General features: G+C 39.4%; 1 protein-coding gene across 1 annotated transcript; it reads right to left on the reverse strand.

The window, feature by feature from the left end:
* Positions 1-1,803: 1,803 nt before the first annotated feature.
* Positions 1,804-16,364, reverse strand: FAM171B (family with sequence similarity 171 member B). The gene is given in 8 exon segments (XM_017837832.1): positions 1,804-8,215; positions 8,486-8,609; positions 9,157-9,273; positions 12,946-13,113; positions 14,845-15,003; positions 15,298-15,390; positions 16,090-16,342; positions 16,344-16,364. Coding segments are annotated over 8 exon segments (2,271 nt in total). The 3' UTR covers positions 1,804-6,879.
* Between the last annotated feature and the right edge of the window lie 714 nt (positions 16,365-17,078).

Consider the following 17,078-nt stretch of genomic DNA (forward strand, 5'->3'; position numbering starts at 1 on the left):
TTCTTTGTTTTTAGACAGGTACCAAACGTATTTTCTTTTTTGTCTCCTACTCTGTTCTATATAATAATTTCCTTTAATTCCTCATTTGCAAATCATGTAGACCTCACACTGAATTTACTCAGCTAAAAACTAAGTAGCCACAGAAAGATAAGCAAAAATAGCACAATAAAATAAGAAAGTTTGATCATCCTCTCCATGTATACCTTGCACTGTGGCACCTTTATAGAGACAGCAGGTGTACATATATCCTACCTTAACCTACCTTTCTCATATCTTTATGTAGATAAGCCCTTGCAGTTGACAATGTGGTGCAAAAAAAAGGGACCACAGTAACCAACATTAACTGGGAATATTTGGGAGGTTCTTCGGACTCTGCTTGTGAAGGACACAGGCATAACCCATCAGTTTTATGTTTCAGAAGTTAATTTTGCTGCTGTGTTGTCTCCAGATTTCCAGACACAGCAGTATTTCAAGTGTGAGGGCTGGTAACAATCTCATTGTTCATGAGACAAGTCCCAGCTGAAGACTTCAAGCAGCCATTCTTTGCTCCAGGCTTTGCATAAATCTGAATAAGAGATTTCACTTAAGGTGGTTAATTGTATTTGCCACACCAGAAAGAGTTAGGAAACACATCCACTGAATTGTTCTCAGCTGCTCTTTTCATAATTTACAGGAGTGTTCATTGTTTCCATCTTGAGTTCAATTTACCTCAATTATTTGGCATGTTAGAGAAGAAAAATAAGAAACTTAGGGGTCTTCCACAACTTTCAGAACCATCAGCCCAAGGAAGAATATTTGAAAGCTTTAACTCAGAAAATAATTCTGGAGATACTGTATCTTCAGGAGAAACAAGATGCCTGCCTTTTTCCACACTGTCCATTATGACAAACATGAAATATTCTTTTAACAGTTTCTTTACTTCAACAGAAGGGCAATAAAAGGAGTCTGAATAAGAGCAGACAGTAATCAAGAATACTAATAAAGCAACAATTCACCTGAACGTAGTTAAAATTAAATGTACCTGGGAACTAAATCTCCTCATGTAGTTTAGGAACTCTTATTTTAAAGTACCTAACGGGTTTGCAATGGTTAAAAAAACCATGCAAATGCCCCCTGAGGCAGGGAAACCTTTGCAATGTGCTTGTCTGCAGTCTTGCAGGGTTTCTGAATGATGGTGTAAACACCCCCAGGTGGCTTTTGTGAAGCACAGAAAAGAAAAAAGCTTGAGAAAAATGAGTGTTAGATGCAATTAGGAATAGGATATTACACGCTGAAGTTTAGCTTAAGCTCTTCTATATCACAATACTGTCGTGTTCTTCACCCTGGATTTAAGGGCTTTTTGATCTTATTTGTAGCTGGAATTGATGCCTCTGTCTGTGCAGACATACAGAAATAATCTTTTACTTGTTCTTAGAGTCTCTAAGTGACAGAAAGTCTCTAAATAAAAGAATGGAGAAGACAGAGATTAGACATAAGAACAAAACCTGAAGTAATACTCTTCTCTGTGTACCCCTTTCCAACTGCAATAAAATCAATTTACATGAGGAATGATCGTAGCTGCACTAATCAGGACTCAAGAATCAGATTTAATGGTGGACACAGAAGTCTTTCTTCACAAGAAATGGAATAGAGAACGTGACTGCATTAGAAGTGGTACCCTTAAGGATAACACTCTTTTGTCATTGCAATTATGGTGATGAGAGGAATACACATTTTTTTAATTGATATTTAGAAAAAAAATGCTGAGATGTATGTTCCTAAACAACGTATGACTTCAAAGATACTCAAAGTTATGGCACAGAGAACTTTTCAAAATTTTTATTATATTGCATAAGGTATAACATTTTACAAATCTTAGTTACATTTTCAGCAACAGATACACTGATACTGAATTTAAATACAGAGATGAAAAGACACCTCTGACAAAATATAAAAAGGTAGAAATACTGAAAACCAGGATGCGGAATATCAAGAATGCTTTACATAAACAATATCCATACCAGGGGGTTTTTGAAAATGATGGCCAAGGTAATGAAGTGTTTGCAGAAGATAAGGCTCCAAAATGCAAGGTGGGGAGCACAGTCAGTGCCATCAGTTCCCCTGCCTTGCACCATCCAGAGCCAGGCTTTGTATGAACTCCATGCTCTAATGAGCACTAAAAACTGCCTTTCTACACAATAACATGTAAAAATATTACTGTTCTAACATGGGCTGAAGTGCAACAAGTGCTTCAAAGGAATTAAATCAGTTAACTGGGAAATAAAGCACCGGGACATTTTGGGGAGAAGGAATTATAGGAATGTTCAGTAAGTCTTAAACCGACAGAAAAAAAATGCATTTGGTAAAACAGTTTTTCAAGCTTAGAGCACTAACGAGAAAAATAATGACAAAGTTTTCCACCGCCAGTCTTAAAAAACCCCCAAAAACTGAAGGTTTTTTTTTGTTTTGTAATCAGAACACAATGAATGCTGCTTTTAAAAGAATATGAAGCTCAGATTCACATCATTAACCCCCCTTCATATAAATTCTTTAACACAAATGTAGCTGCCTACTGTTAGAACTGTGGCACAAATTAGTGCCAACTACTACAAAAGAATGCTCATTTTAGCTCTGTAGGCATAGTACTGTGTTTTGTATCGATATACTGAATTTTAAAAAAAAATACTTAAAAACCAGAAGCTTAGGTTATATAAACAATGCAGATTAGGCCCCAAATTGAGATAAAAATTGGTTCTAGAAAATAAGACTTAAATACCCATCTCCATAAACTCTCTGCTGCTACTGGCAAGGAAGGTTAGCAGCTGGAAAAAAAAGGATTTTTATATTAGTTTTTATATATAAACATATATTAATTTCATTTTTGAAGTTAAAATCCCAGTCATTTTGATACTTGTAAGTCCAGTGCCTTCAAAACGCTCACTCTTGACACATGAAGTTGAATCAAATCCCATCTGTGCATTTTTTAAAAGATACTACTGTTCAGATTGCTAAAGATATATTTTTTTTAATTTCTTTTCAAACAGAAGATACAAAAACTAGGGCTTACAACAATTACCATCATCATCAACATGCAGGAGTCAGTATTCCAACATTAAAAAAAACCACTAGATCTGTCTTTCAAAATATTATAAAAGCTACATAATCATATGAATCGAGGCTTTTTTTGGCTAACAGAAAAAAAAAAAAAAGCAAAATGTGCTTTTCAGATAGTCAGGTGTCCCACTGATAAAATAAGTCTGATGAAAGAGAAAGGCACTTCAGCAGGCTGATTAATCTTCAGATTTTATTTAATATGCAGCACTGGATGCAGTGTGCTGCCTTTTCATCTGCACAGTGTTAGAGCAGCAGGGTGCTGAACCTGTGCCACTTTTGAACCAACCAGAAGAGTTCAGACTGGTGCCCCTTCATTTCATCCTCTTTGGTACAAATTACTGCATAAAACAAAGCAGACAACTAAACACTCCTCCATCCTGAATCATTTTTGGCGTGTCACCTCTAGCTCTGTGTTGGTTAATAATGTCCCTCAGCATCACATAATTTTTGCTGGCAGGTTTGTGACATACCGCACTTTTCTATAAAGATTTTTCCTGTTAATCAAATGGAATCTTTAAGTGATTCCCCCACTTTTTTTTTTTTTTATAATTCTCTAATATCTAGCATTTGGTAACAATCTGAAAAATACTGTCAGTTAGCTTATTCTAAGTCCCATATCCAGATTGCTGTGCATACAGCTGCACACTGTTCAGCCTGATTTAACTTACATCAGAGTACTGGCCTAAACCACATGAGTTAATTAACAAAAACAAGTCTTGGCTATAACTCCACTAATCACCTTATTAAAAACAGGTAAGATCTGGAAGCCATATATCCTTCTGCAAGAACCCCCTCAACATCATGTATGATAACCATGGTGGGGAAACTTTCCTGAAGTTTATTAACTGCTTTTCACCTTAAATATAGGACCGAATTTGGTCCTGAGTGTCCTGTGTTTACCTGACACCTTGCACTTAAAACTGTATTTACCTGGATGTGGCTCTCCTTGTGCAAGAGCTGACAGCTCAGGGAAGTGCCTTGGGAAGAACTGAGGCGTAATTCTTGCAAACATTTGTGTTCTTCAAAGAATCATTTCAGTGATTCCTATAAATTTGTATGTTGAAGTCATATAGAGAAAATCACTAGTTTGACCACGAATACAAATTTCATTGTGATATTCTGTCTTTTCCACGTTACACATACTGTCTGGTTATCTGTGGAATTAAAAATCTTAGAGCTCAGTGGAGTCAAACTCCTTTTTTAAATGATCTAAAACCAAAAAGAATTTTAGTCACAGGTTCTTCCAGTGCATAAATTCCAACATGCAGCTGGAACATGAAGACTCAAATAACACATTCTGTAAATACTGAATATAAATCATAATTATAAGAATTTTAGAGTTGGGTTTCCAATCTTTTTTCTTTGATGACCAGATATCCTGGTGCAGAACAAGAACAATGGAGTGCCAAACTTCCTTCCCTTGAACTCACAAATAAAGCCATTTACAGTAGTCCATATTTTTTAATGATACAAATGAGTTTGAGAAATTCAGTCTTTTTGGTATATACAATGAAAAAATGCATTAAAAAAAATCTGAAATTTCAAGCAGAGACACATGAATTTAATATTAACTCCTCAAAACTATTAGCTTGTCAAGGATTTTCTGTTATGTGCAGCAGAATATATAATAGTCTCTTTTTGAAAAGGGAGCCACCAGAACCGATGCAAACAGGGCAATATTGAACCTCAAAAGTCACAGCAGCTTTCAGAAGAAATGTGCATATATAAATTGATTCCTACTAATGTATATAACAAAGCAAGGGATGAAAATATCAATATCTGGGGCTAGAGAATCATACACAAAGTCCAATGAAACTGCATATTAAAAAAAAATATTGTGAAAATGTATTTTGTACAGGACAATTGAATTCCAGTTACCTAAAAAGAGAACCAAAGGCATGCTGATATGACAAGCCATCTTCACCTCTGAAGTAGATGAACTGCATAATTAAATCAGATTCTTTAGGCCAATTTAATTACACACTGTTTGCACACCTAACTCAAACTTATTTCACATTTTCATACTTGGAACTCAACGGGAACATTTCTTTCATGGAGCAACTACACACCAGAAGCTGGATTGATGCATTGCTAGTACCATCCTGGTTACCTTCCATATTCTTCCAGAAACAACAGCAGACCACTTGACAGTCCCAACATAACAGACATATTTCACATTAACATTTCCTGAGTAAATATTCCCAGAAGCCCAGCTGCATAGGATACTGCCTAACTCTTGAGTGTACTACAGGGCAGACAACCCAGCACATCTCACCCCACAATTCACATAAAGGCATTCTATGTTTGGGTCTTGGTACAGAACTTTAACCAAGCTATAAGGGAAATATTCATAAAGCTTTCTTTAGGATGATTTATAATCAAACTGCCAAAGCCAAAATGCTGGAACTTATTTCATCAGGGAAACAGCTTCAAAGCCACAGAAATACATTCTGTATACTACATGAAGCACATTAAGAGATACATCTACTTTTCTGTTAGCCAAAGCTGAAATGATCACTTTGACAAGATGAACATTAAAAATAAAGAATATTCTGATGGCCTTTCCTTCCTCTATACATATCTTTGTTACAATTCATGCATTCATGACTTTTGGTAAATTTAACTCTAAGATGAGTCATAAGTAGTATTTATATTGCATTATAGACCAAATTTTGCCATCTGCTCTCATGCTCATAACCCTCCCCCCCAACTTTTAAAGACTGTTTAACTCCTCTGCAAACCTAGACAAAAGCAGCTCAGGCTGGCAAAAATGTAGGCACATAAACCTCCAGTGATCTTCCATCATTCTGAACATAAAATAAAAAGCAATGCTGCCAAACTTTCCTGATAAAGAAACTATTTCAAAGGTGTTGGTTTGTCTAAACTTGCACACTTCTTCATCGTGGACCAACCTTTCTCTTATAAATAAGCAGGGATTCAAGATTGTGGGGCACAGCTGGCCCAACAGCATGCAGATTTGAACTGGCAAAGAAGCCAAAACAAGACACTGGGCTCAGCAGCAGCTGCAGCTCCAAATGCTACCAGAACCAGTCCTGTCCTGCTGGACGTGGACACCTCCCAGCAGATCTCAGTCTTCGACCTCCAGGGTTCATAACAAAGCAGATGGGAAACACCTCAGACAGCGGGGACCGGGAACTGCAGCGGCCACAGAGCTCCTGCACTGCCCCCTTCTGCTACTGCTGCATGGAATTTGCACGTGGATGGGCACACAGGGAGGGCAGGAATGCCACAGAGCTCCGCTGAGAAATCCAGCAGAGCTCCTCTGCTGGTGTGGTGGGACCCACGGATGGAACGTTTCACGTTATACAAAGAAGTAGTAACGGATCCCTAGAAAAGTTCACATATAAAATACTGTCCAGATGGTCACAGGGATTAGGAACAAGGCTGAGGAATGGCTTTAACTAGGCTACCAATGCATTAGCAACAAGTACAAAAAAATTAAAGCATGTGCCTACATTTCTCGCTGCGCATTCCCAGGGGTGTATCCAAGAACGACGGGCTAATTAAAATGTGGGCCTTCTCCACACCACCAGTAAAATCAGGAAATGCAAAATTTTAGTGGTAGCATTTCCCTGTTTTCAATTCACGCTGAATATCAATTGCCCACTTGAAGTTTAGTAACTCTATCTGTACGTTACAAAAATGAAACTTTTCTTGATACTAGAAAACAACATTTTCCTTGTAAACCCAACACTGCAGAATTACAGAAGCAGCCAAGAGGTCAACGACTAGCAGGGAGAGCAACACCACAAAGCACATTGTGTTTTAATTTATAGGAATAAGCGGCCTCTCCTCTCTTTTCTTCCAGATATTGGTTTTGCTATCTCTTTTTGTGAGAGGTGGTCTATCCCTTTTTTTAGCAGAAAGGATACCAGATTCATGACTTCCTGATACAGATTTTTTTCTTAGACTTTCCTCATCATGCTGTTCTACGACTGGCCCATTCCCTCCTTCCATAATGTGCCTCACAGCCTGGTCCTCTGGAGTGCAAACAGTGGTCCCGCTCTCACTGCTACTCAGATCCAGATCTTCCAAGTAAAGGATCTTAGAATGTGGCATACTTTTAATGAAAGTTTTCTCTCTCTCCAGTTTCCTGCTAGGATGATGCTCATTCATGTCCACACCAGAGTCCAGACTGGTATCATTACTCTCTGTTTTTCTGCCTTTTTTCAGATCTATGAAAGAATGCCTCACTTGAGCTATTGGCTTCCCGTCCAAGGACACGAACCACGCTCGAGGGTGTGGAGATGGTTTTCCTTTGGAGAGTTCCAGCAACGTTTGTTCTGAAATTCCTTGGAGTTCCGATGAAAACGGAGTCATTACAACTGCTTCATTCAACGTCCCGGGAACAGAGACAGACTCCAGCAAGCTGTTGGTGTAGCGGCCCCAGTTGGAGGTTTGGGAAGGCAGGCCCTCTTCCCCATCCAGGGCACTGCTCTCATCCCTGCAGGCAGCAGGCTGGGGGTGGGAATGCCCTGGCATTTTCGGCAGCGTCTGCATGTAACTGTCCCGGTCCATGGGCTCCATCATGGGGCCATACACCAGCTGCCCTTTCCTTGGCAAAGTGGCTGATTTAGCAGGATGTAGTTGTTCCGGGGAGTGGAAAAGGTCAGAGGGCTGAAGAATAGCAATAGGTTGATTGTAAATATGCATGAGATGTTCAGGGATATGGGAAAGCCCATACATCTCCTCTTTCACTGAAAGGTACCTGTTTGGGTCTGGAATGTCCCGGGGAGCCTGGGAAATAGCACTGCTACTGAGCTTTGGCTGCTGTAAATGCCTCACTCCAGCACCAGGCTCCAGCGAATGGGCTGAACTTCTGGACTGGCCAGTCTGACAGGATGACTGGTAAGAAGCATCCTCGGTGTAGATTTTAAAGTTGTCCCGTGATTTTCCATCTTCTGTGTCTGTGGACACCCTTCTCGGAGGGCTGTACGAGGAGATCTTCGGTGTGTACAGCTGGGAGTTATCCTCCAACTTTAAAGAGCCTTTGACAGCGTTGATGTGATTTATGTGAGTTGTTGATGTTGTCTGGTCTCTTTTGATGACCTCCAGCTTAGTCGTATTTTTCTCCTTCTTTTGTGTCCGATGACATTTATCCCTATGCAAAAGAGATGCAAAGTGACTGCAGAGCACACTAGCAAATATTAAACTGTTCACAAACAAAGCTGAAGACTGCATTTTGATTAAAAAATTACAGTGTAATGTGACATCACAAACTTAAAATGAAGTTCTGTAATAACAGGGATTTTTGAAGAAATATTAGGCTACACATTATTGCTAAGGAAACAAGTCTCAACTTCAAAAGGCTATTTTATCAACCTTAAATCCCCTTCCTGACGAGCTTACTAGAGCTTCTCTTTTTGCTTACCTGCAGTAACAGAGAAGAACAGCAAAAAATCCGATGATGATGACAACAGTACCTCCCAGTATGGCCGTAAGGAACACTGTGTGGTAGGCTGTTATGTCCTTGGAAACTGCACTAATAATGGATTCTAGATTGTCAAACAAAACCAAACAAGAATTAGATCTCAAAAACAAGTAATTCCACTTGACAGGCAGAGCTGTAGCTAATAAAGTGAACTGCCCTTTTCCAATGATTTTGAGTTCCATTGCCTCTATGCTCATCCTTCCCTTTTCACCTTGCTATTTCAGCAAACTAGAAAATATACAGTGGTTACAAAATAATGCACCTTCAAAGGTTCATCTCAAGAACTAATGCCTTACCATGACATCTACTTGATTCCGGTCAGATGACATTTGTATTAGTTGTCCAAACTGACTTAGAAAAATGGTATTTTTTAATGATGTCTAATGATGTCTTATGTTTAAAATTAGACAGACTATTTCTCTGGTAGATCCCTTCATGCTAATTTGCAACACATGCCACAAGTCTACATAAAATGGGTCTGTTTTACCCAAGACTCGTGTTCTTGCTGTATCTCCTCCTGTCGCACATGACCCTCAGCAGCAAGGGATCCAATCCTGCTCATTTTTAGATTCCCCTGGTCACAGCTCCCTTGCTGGCAGTTGTGGCAGTACCTCTGGTTCCAGGCAGTGGAGCTGCTATCCAGTAGCCCAGGTGCTGAGCAGTGTATGTCCACACCAACTGACCATCTGCCTCCTTCACCATTCCCAGCCCGCGGTTCACCCAAGCGCCTGCAACGACAAGGACAAAATATTGCACGTGCCCTGCAGAATTCTCTTAGCCCTCAAACCATCAGCCATGAAGTTATTACCAAAAATACACAAGAAAAATTGAAACTTCTGACCTAGACACTATTTATTCCACACCTTTATCTAAACGTGCAAACTTTCTATGCTCACATTTTCATTGCAAATGTCCCTCTGTGGCCATTTACTCTGAAACAAAGCATCAACATTACTTACCAAAGGTAAGCTTAATATCATTCTTTTTCTGTTAATAAACGTTCTTCATAGATATGCACACAGATAATTTGAGAAATGAGCTCAATATGAGCTTAAGCATGTATGAAGGCCAAGACTGAAAAATGAAGGAGCAGGTAACTGAAGCATATGAACACAAGTTTAACACTGGCTAGCAGAATTTAGTGGGAAACCACAATAATCTGATAAACTACAATAGAATAAAAAATGTTTGTCTTGAATGTTTCTCTCCTCCTCCCTGCCCCAAGGCAATAACAGTTCAGTTAGCCCAAGGAAGGGCTGTTGTTAGGACACACATTCCACACCATCTGTTTGGACACTCAAAGGACAGGTATTGTGGTATGCCAGCTTCTACAAGTAATAAAGCATCCCTTAGAAGAGACAGAATTATATTTAACTCACTTGAATACATTTACTGTGGGCCATCTGTGAAATTCTAAGGACATGAAACAACCTCATATAAACAACCTTATATTTCCAACAAATACAAATACAGAGAGGGAGAGAGAACCACCAGCTTTTTTAAAAGAACAATAACCACAGCATCAAAACTATAAGCTGGAGCTTATATGAATTTCAATCCGATTTTCTTCCAGGACCCTTCTTTTCAGCAAAGCAGAAAAGTAAATACCTGCCAACCAGGATGTAAAGATGAGAACTGACACCTGCCACAGATGCAAACACACACAGGGACACACAGAGCAAATATCACCTGGCAGTAAAACATGCAGCCTTCTCCTGCTGCTGGTGATGGCTGGCAGAGGGGAAGAGCAGCAGCAACCACCCAAAGCCCTAGAAGTGCTGGTTTCTCAGCTACCTGATAAATCTCCTGTCCAGAGTTGGGAGAAAGACCAGCTGGAAAAGTCTTCCATCCCTACCTCTCTTACAGACAGACAGATCCCCAAATTCTCTGTCCTGCCTACTCTAGGGCAAGGGGACACTACCCTGCACAACTATGGCTTTACAAATACAGACAGTGGGCTACTTACAGGCAGATAAAAACCAGCATAAAACACCACATACAGAAGGCAAAAAAATTTTCTAGGTGTCCAGAAGTTCTATATTGATTGAACAAATCTATAAGCAGTTATACAATCTTTGCTGTCCTCTTCAGTAAATTACATCTCCCCCCAATATACTCCATAGAAAATACTAGGTATTAAGGAAAACACTGAAATGTGACTTATGAGTAAGCTCATTTTCTCTTGATTTACTGCCATTCAAACAGGAGGATATAATTCTCAATTTAATGTTGCAATACAAGCTTTCTGGTTTTGTGTAATTTTATTAAAACCCACGAAGTACTTTTAGCACTAATACAGCAAAATATTTAGAGAGAAGGAAGCCGCATTCAGTATCCTCCAATAAACTCTGCATTCACAGCAGCTGGAATATAATTACCAAAGCTCATTTTCCAGGAACAGTCTCAGCACTACTACACTTGCAGTAACCCCAGGGAACACTGCTTCTGTCTTCTTCCTGGTGCATATGGATCAGCCCACACCACACACAGACACGTTCCCTTCCCGCTACCAACACTGACACGGGAGCTCTGATTACCATCCCCACACATCACCCAAGGACTTCAGGGTTGAAAAGTGTGGCAGTGTCCTGCTGGGGACATCCCACATGCCACAGTTTGGATGCCAGAGCCTCATTATTCCCTGCAGCAGGAGCTCTGCATTCAGCTCAGATGGGGGCCTACTGCTACTTATGGATGCTCCGGAATGCTTGCTGGAGAGCTGAGCTGTTCAGCTCCACAGGTTGTCTCCACAACCTTCATTTGTCATTTTGCACGTGTCAAATCAAAAGGTAAAACTTAAATAAACGTATTTAGGTATAAAAATTCCAGAAGAGTGAATACAATTGCAAATTTTCACTGTAGAGAGGAGGAAATGGAAGAAAATGTAGAAATTAAGAGTTATGCCCCAGCAGTTTCTCTCCTTTTTCACAGCCCTCCTTGTGCTCTCCTCAGCAAGCAGCAGTGAAGGCTCCATGTGAACACTACCCCTCAGGGAGCGCCCATTACAAATGGTTTACCTTTATGGAACCTCTGTCAGAGGAGGAAAAAGCCAACTGGTTTTATTTTTATGGGTCAGCATACCATGCTCCCTGCTCTTGCCCTACCCCAGGGCCAACATGCCTAAGGAGGGATGCTGAGTAGGCCCCTCAACACCACATACACACTTTGCACTGGTTTATACTCTAACCCGACCCTGTCCCAAGTTGGTCCAGTTCTGTCAACTTTTTATTTTAATAACATTGTTGACTTAGCTTTGTTTAGTAAAACAACTCTGCACAGGTGGGCACAGGAGCTGGCAAAAGGGGCTGTGGCAGTAAGAAATTAAAACCCCTTGTGCTATTTTAGCACATCAGACTAAAACCCTTTCTTTGATGAAAAATGCCATCTTGTACCATCAGTTGCCCCCCTGAAGCCTCCCAAGTGTTTAGACAGAGTTAACCTTCTATGCCAAAACTTATTTACTCTTTCCCCACAATTTTTTATTAGCCTAGACAATTTTTTATTAGCATGTTCTTAATTCAAATTCAACCAAAGAACTAAAGGTTAGTTATCATCATTAGGATGATCCGTTTCTTTCTTGAACATGTAAACAACACTTGGTTGCAGTTGGTGTCCTCTCCTGTCCTTCCAACAGCTGAATAAAAACTTTTTGCCTTAATAAGGAGCAGACACACCTCTTCACTCACTTGCATTTTTCAAGACCAGGTGTGATGGCAAGTTTAAGGTGCACTGTAATCAGGACACTAATGCACACACACCTAACACAGGACACCTAAAAGGGTTAAGTGTACACAGCTCATTACTCACTCTTGACTAAAATTAGACATGAAGGGATGACAAAAGGTTCAGAATGACTAATCCCCAGCCTCCTCTTTGCATGCACACTGCAAGAACTACGTTGTTCCCTTTGATAACTCCTATTTCCCCTTCATTTCACTTTCTCAATTGCTTTTGTTAACTGAAGTAACATCTATTCCAGTTCGAACGTCAAAGCAGCTTCAGAGCTATGCTCTAGGAAACAAAGCAGTCAAACCTTCAATTCTGCCTGGTTTGCTTTTAAGAAGGCATTCACAAAATTACCAGGCTTAAAATTTAACATCACCTAAAATGTATGTTCCGTGAATACTTAGACTCCCAGTCTAAGTATACTAAAAATTTGGGCAACAGGAATGCTAATGAATTTTACCAAAGTTTTTTTAACTAGTGAAAGCAGGGAAATACTTCTGAACAATTCAAGCTAGTCCATTAAAAAAAACCCCCAAAACTGAACCCCTAATAAAACTTGTTGACCACCACTTCATATCTTAGTGCTATCGGTGTTCCCTGACCCACAGTGTCACGTGTCCAAAAACAAAGGCATGGGCTAGAAGGCAGAATAACAAATAACTCAGCCCACTTACCAGTTTTCATGTCAAATGTCCATGCAGGTACAGCATCTCCTGGTTTTACAGTAGTTGAGGGGAGAGGAAGTGTAATCTGAATGGGACCGTTTACTTTCAGTTCTTTCCCAGTCAAAAGGACATTTACACATATGGCAGCAAGAGGAGTTAATTCCATGCTTTTAAAACCTAAAGGTGAGAAAAAGCTTGGCTGTAATTCTCCAATTACAGTTTGTTTTAAAAAAAAATATTTAGGATTAAGAATTTATCCTCATTGTAACTAAACTCAAGTCCTCCTCCACATCCAGCTACGCAGTCAGCTGTCACCAACTTGGTCAAATAAACAACTTTTCTTTTCTTTTGGACTTTCAAAGTCTTATGATTAAAATAAAACCCAGTGCTGTAAGAGAAACAGACCTGTGATATCGAGGTTCAGTGCTGACTGTAGAACTAATGATGAAGCAAAACACAGTTTGGGAGTGGGCAGAAGAAGGGTTTTTCCCCTCAGATAATCAGATTACAAACTAGCTACCTTATGTGAAAGATAGATAAGACAAGAATTTTTGTACAGTTGCAATGTACATAACATTGAATCAAACTGAAGATGTGAGCAAACTCTCCTGTAAGGATTAAGTTTCCAGAGTGGCAGTTATAATTAACTGAATCATGAGGCTGGTCAAAGCACTCAAAAGGACATGTTTCATTTCACCAGTTTGCAAATACTTCAGAATGCACAGTATGACAAGATGGTGAAAGAAGCTGAAAGAGAATTAGCAAGTAGCAGAATAATGTTAAATCCAGGCAAGCTGTTCGAAGTTGGTTGTGAGAGAACTCCTGGCACATCAGATATCAATTAGCTTCCACCTGCCCTAAAAGGAAGCCTATTCTTTTAGGAGTGTATGAATAATTTAAAACACATGCCAGACAGATTGAAAGGAAAACTCAAAGAGGAGAAACACTGCTTATTCTCTTGTGCTTCTTCCCTTCTGCTTTCCATTTGAAGAGGTAAAATATAGATGAGGGATTTTAAAATATGCACGTCAAAATATCAGTATATATGATGAATTTAATTCAATTAATATTAAAGAAGAGAGCATGGCAAGTTCAAACAAGCCATGTAGTGGCCTTCTCATGCACTGCAATGAATTTAAGAGCCTCATTGCTTCAGGTCTGCTGGGAATAGAAAGAACAAAAGGAAGATGGAACTGCACACAGTACAACCTAACAGAGATTGGAAAACTATCTGACAGAATACTAATACTAAAAAATACTAAAATACTAAACAAACACTCAAGAATCTGTTGGTAGAACAGCAGGGTGTTATGACTCATGAAACCACTTAGTGCTTCTCCAGTGAAACAGATGCACAGAAAACATGATTCCAGTTGTGCTCTGTGACACAATTGTGCAAGTGGCCACTTGGTCCCACACAGGCTTGCACAGACTGACTGACTGTGAGCCAAGCAAGAGATTCCACACAGTCTTTGTGCTGGGTGTAAAGCTCCTAGAAGCAATCACTGCAGTGAAAATGCAGAAAAGCCCAACTGCTGCAGTTTCACTGATTGCTTTATATTCATCTAGTTTATGCTGGTCATAATCTGATTTTTAAGGTGTTTAAACCAATTCCACAGCCTTGTGAAATCCTGAACATACATGTTACAAGTAGACTCTGAGGGAGTATTTCAGTGCAGCAAGGTATGTTATGTTCTGTACTCCATGAAACAAAAGAAAAGAGTGATATTGCTTATTGTGTTTATAGCTTACTCCTAAGGAACAAAGCTTTGTGATACAATACAATGGAAGCAGGTTCAGGACCTTTTAAATTAAGCAGATGTTTTTCTGAAACACTGTACACTGATATGCATTGTAATTTGAAGATTCCTATTTTAAACAGAATTCTTAAACAACATATTTACATACCTGATTTATTTAGAAGAATTCCTGTTGTATAGAGAAAGCTGTCCACTTTCAGAAATTGCTCTGGCACTGTCAGATAGGCTGTAACATTTGTAATATGGTGATTTGTTGGAAGCTTTATTAAAAATTTTGAAAATTGAACACTTGGCTGAGATTTGGCATCTGTAAAAGAGTAATATTTTATCTTAGCCACGGTAAAACACACCAACAGTGTTTTTATTACCCTTCAGAAATCCACTTAGCATAACAACCCGTTTTCACCCGTTTTCTCCATGATTTGTGCATTTCTAGTCTAGCACTTGTCACAGCCTCACATAGAAATTTATAATTAACTGAAAATCTGGCTCACAGTAGACAGGTATTATATGAGAATATGAACATGCCTAATTTTTGTTGGTGTGTGTACAGATGGTTATCACAAAGTGTTTAATTAGAGTCTTCATACACTCAACTTACCAGACAGTTTTCCAGTAATTAAGACAGTGTCTTCAAACAGCCATATATTAGCTTGATTTTGTGGGAATAATGAAAGTGTCACGGACGAGTATACTGTGGAAAATGATAATATCTGTTACAGTGTGCAGCCAAAACAAAAAATCCTCTAAGACCCCTGATTCTGAAGGAATATTGAACAGAGCAATTAAAAAAAGAGAGCATATGAAGACTGAATAAATAAATTACTCCTGTTGTCCAGAGCAGGAATTTTAGTGTTTAGGCAGGAAGAATTCTGTTGAATGTTTGCTGTCTTATGCCTTCTATAGAGGCTAGAATTCTTAGAAGTCTATTTCTTTAAAAAAAAAGAAATCATGTGCCTTTTTAAAAGCATGCAATAGTTAAAAGGAAAACTTGTGAGGAAACACTTCTGAAAGGGAGCTGTAACAACAGGTTGTACCTGTTATACAGGACACAAAGCACTGGCACTCCAGGAATTACTCAAGCCAACAGGATTTTTGTCTAAACACACTACCAGCTCTTTGCTAACTCTAGGCAAACAATTTCTCAGAATTCACTCTGTATCACCACATCAGCTACTCAGAGCTAAAAAAGGGCTATTTTCTGTCTTCCCTTAACAAGAATTTTGACAAGACTAACAGATCCTTCACCCTTAGATGTGCACTGACATGCTCTGCCTCCCTTGACTGACTTCACTCCACGCTGAGCTGACAGCAACTACCCAGACAGCTTAGTGGAGAAATTTAATTACAGGCAGGCCGAGTTTAATAATAGGATTGTAAGGTGCTTACGCACTTGGCATCCTCGCAGTCTTCCAAGGCAGAGGTGTCAGCATGTAGCCATCCTTGTAGGAGACAATGGTGAGGCTTAATCCCAGCTTGTAGGGCACTTTTATTAACACTGCTCCATTGTTTCCAGTGAGAGTAGAGTTTGTCTTCGTGTAGTTCACAAACACTTCCACCACCGCTTGTCGCAGGTACTGGTGACTGATGATGTCATTGACTTGGACTTTGAGGGTAAAAACAGATCCTGTTAACAAAAAGAGAAGACAGGAGGTCATAATACATCATAATTAAGGACCTGATTTAAATTTGTAAAGAAGTCCCAGAGTTCATGTCTTTGCTGTTCATCCACTCTACAGTGGATCTCTATCTCTGGCCAAAATCAGGGATAACCTTGCAATCTTAGACCACGGGGAAGAAGGAAGCAAAAAGCCTGAAGGCGGGGCACAAAGGTGTCAAAAACTGTTTATCAAACTCAGCAAATATAACACCTAACCAATTAAACAAAAAAACCCCAACTAAACAACAAAAAAAACCCACACCAAAAAAAAAACCCAAAAAACCCAACAAAAACCAAACAAACGAATCAAACAAAACAGAATAAAAAAATCTTCCCCTTTTTGTTTAAGCTTGAACAATGCACCTGTGACAGTGTGAGATTTAATGTGCTCTGCAATGTCACACTGATAACACAGATGGTCTTGTTACCCAACCCTTGGCTCGGGTCACACATTCAAAGAGGCACCTTGAGTTTCTAAAAACAGGAACCCAATGTCTACAGGCAGTGGGATAACACTTTTGTATTAACATGTGTAAAATTATTCTCCAGTAACACAATGCATCCAGACTCTGACTGTTTTAATCTACCTTCTCCCACCAGACTTACACTGGGCTAGTTTTCACCTTCCTGTATTGCACCTTCTAAACAGTATTTTTCTACTGCTAATTAGGGGATCTGCTATTCCATACAATAGCCAGTGTCCTGCAGAGATCATAATGACA

This window comes from Lepidothrix coronata, unplaced genomic scaffold (genome assembly GCF_001604755.1).
Source record: "Lepidothrix coronata isolate B3197 unplaced genomic scaffold, Lepidothrix_coronata-1.0 Scaffold312, whole genome shotgun sequence".
NCBI classification, from domain to species: Eukaryota; Metazoa; Chordata; class Aves; order Passeriformes; family Pipridae; genus Lepidothrix; species Lepidothrix coronata.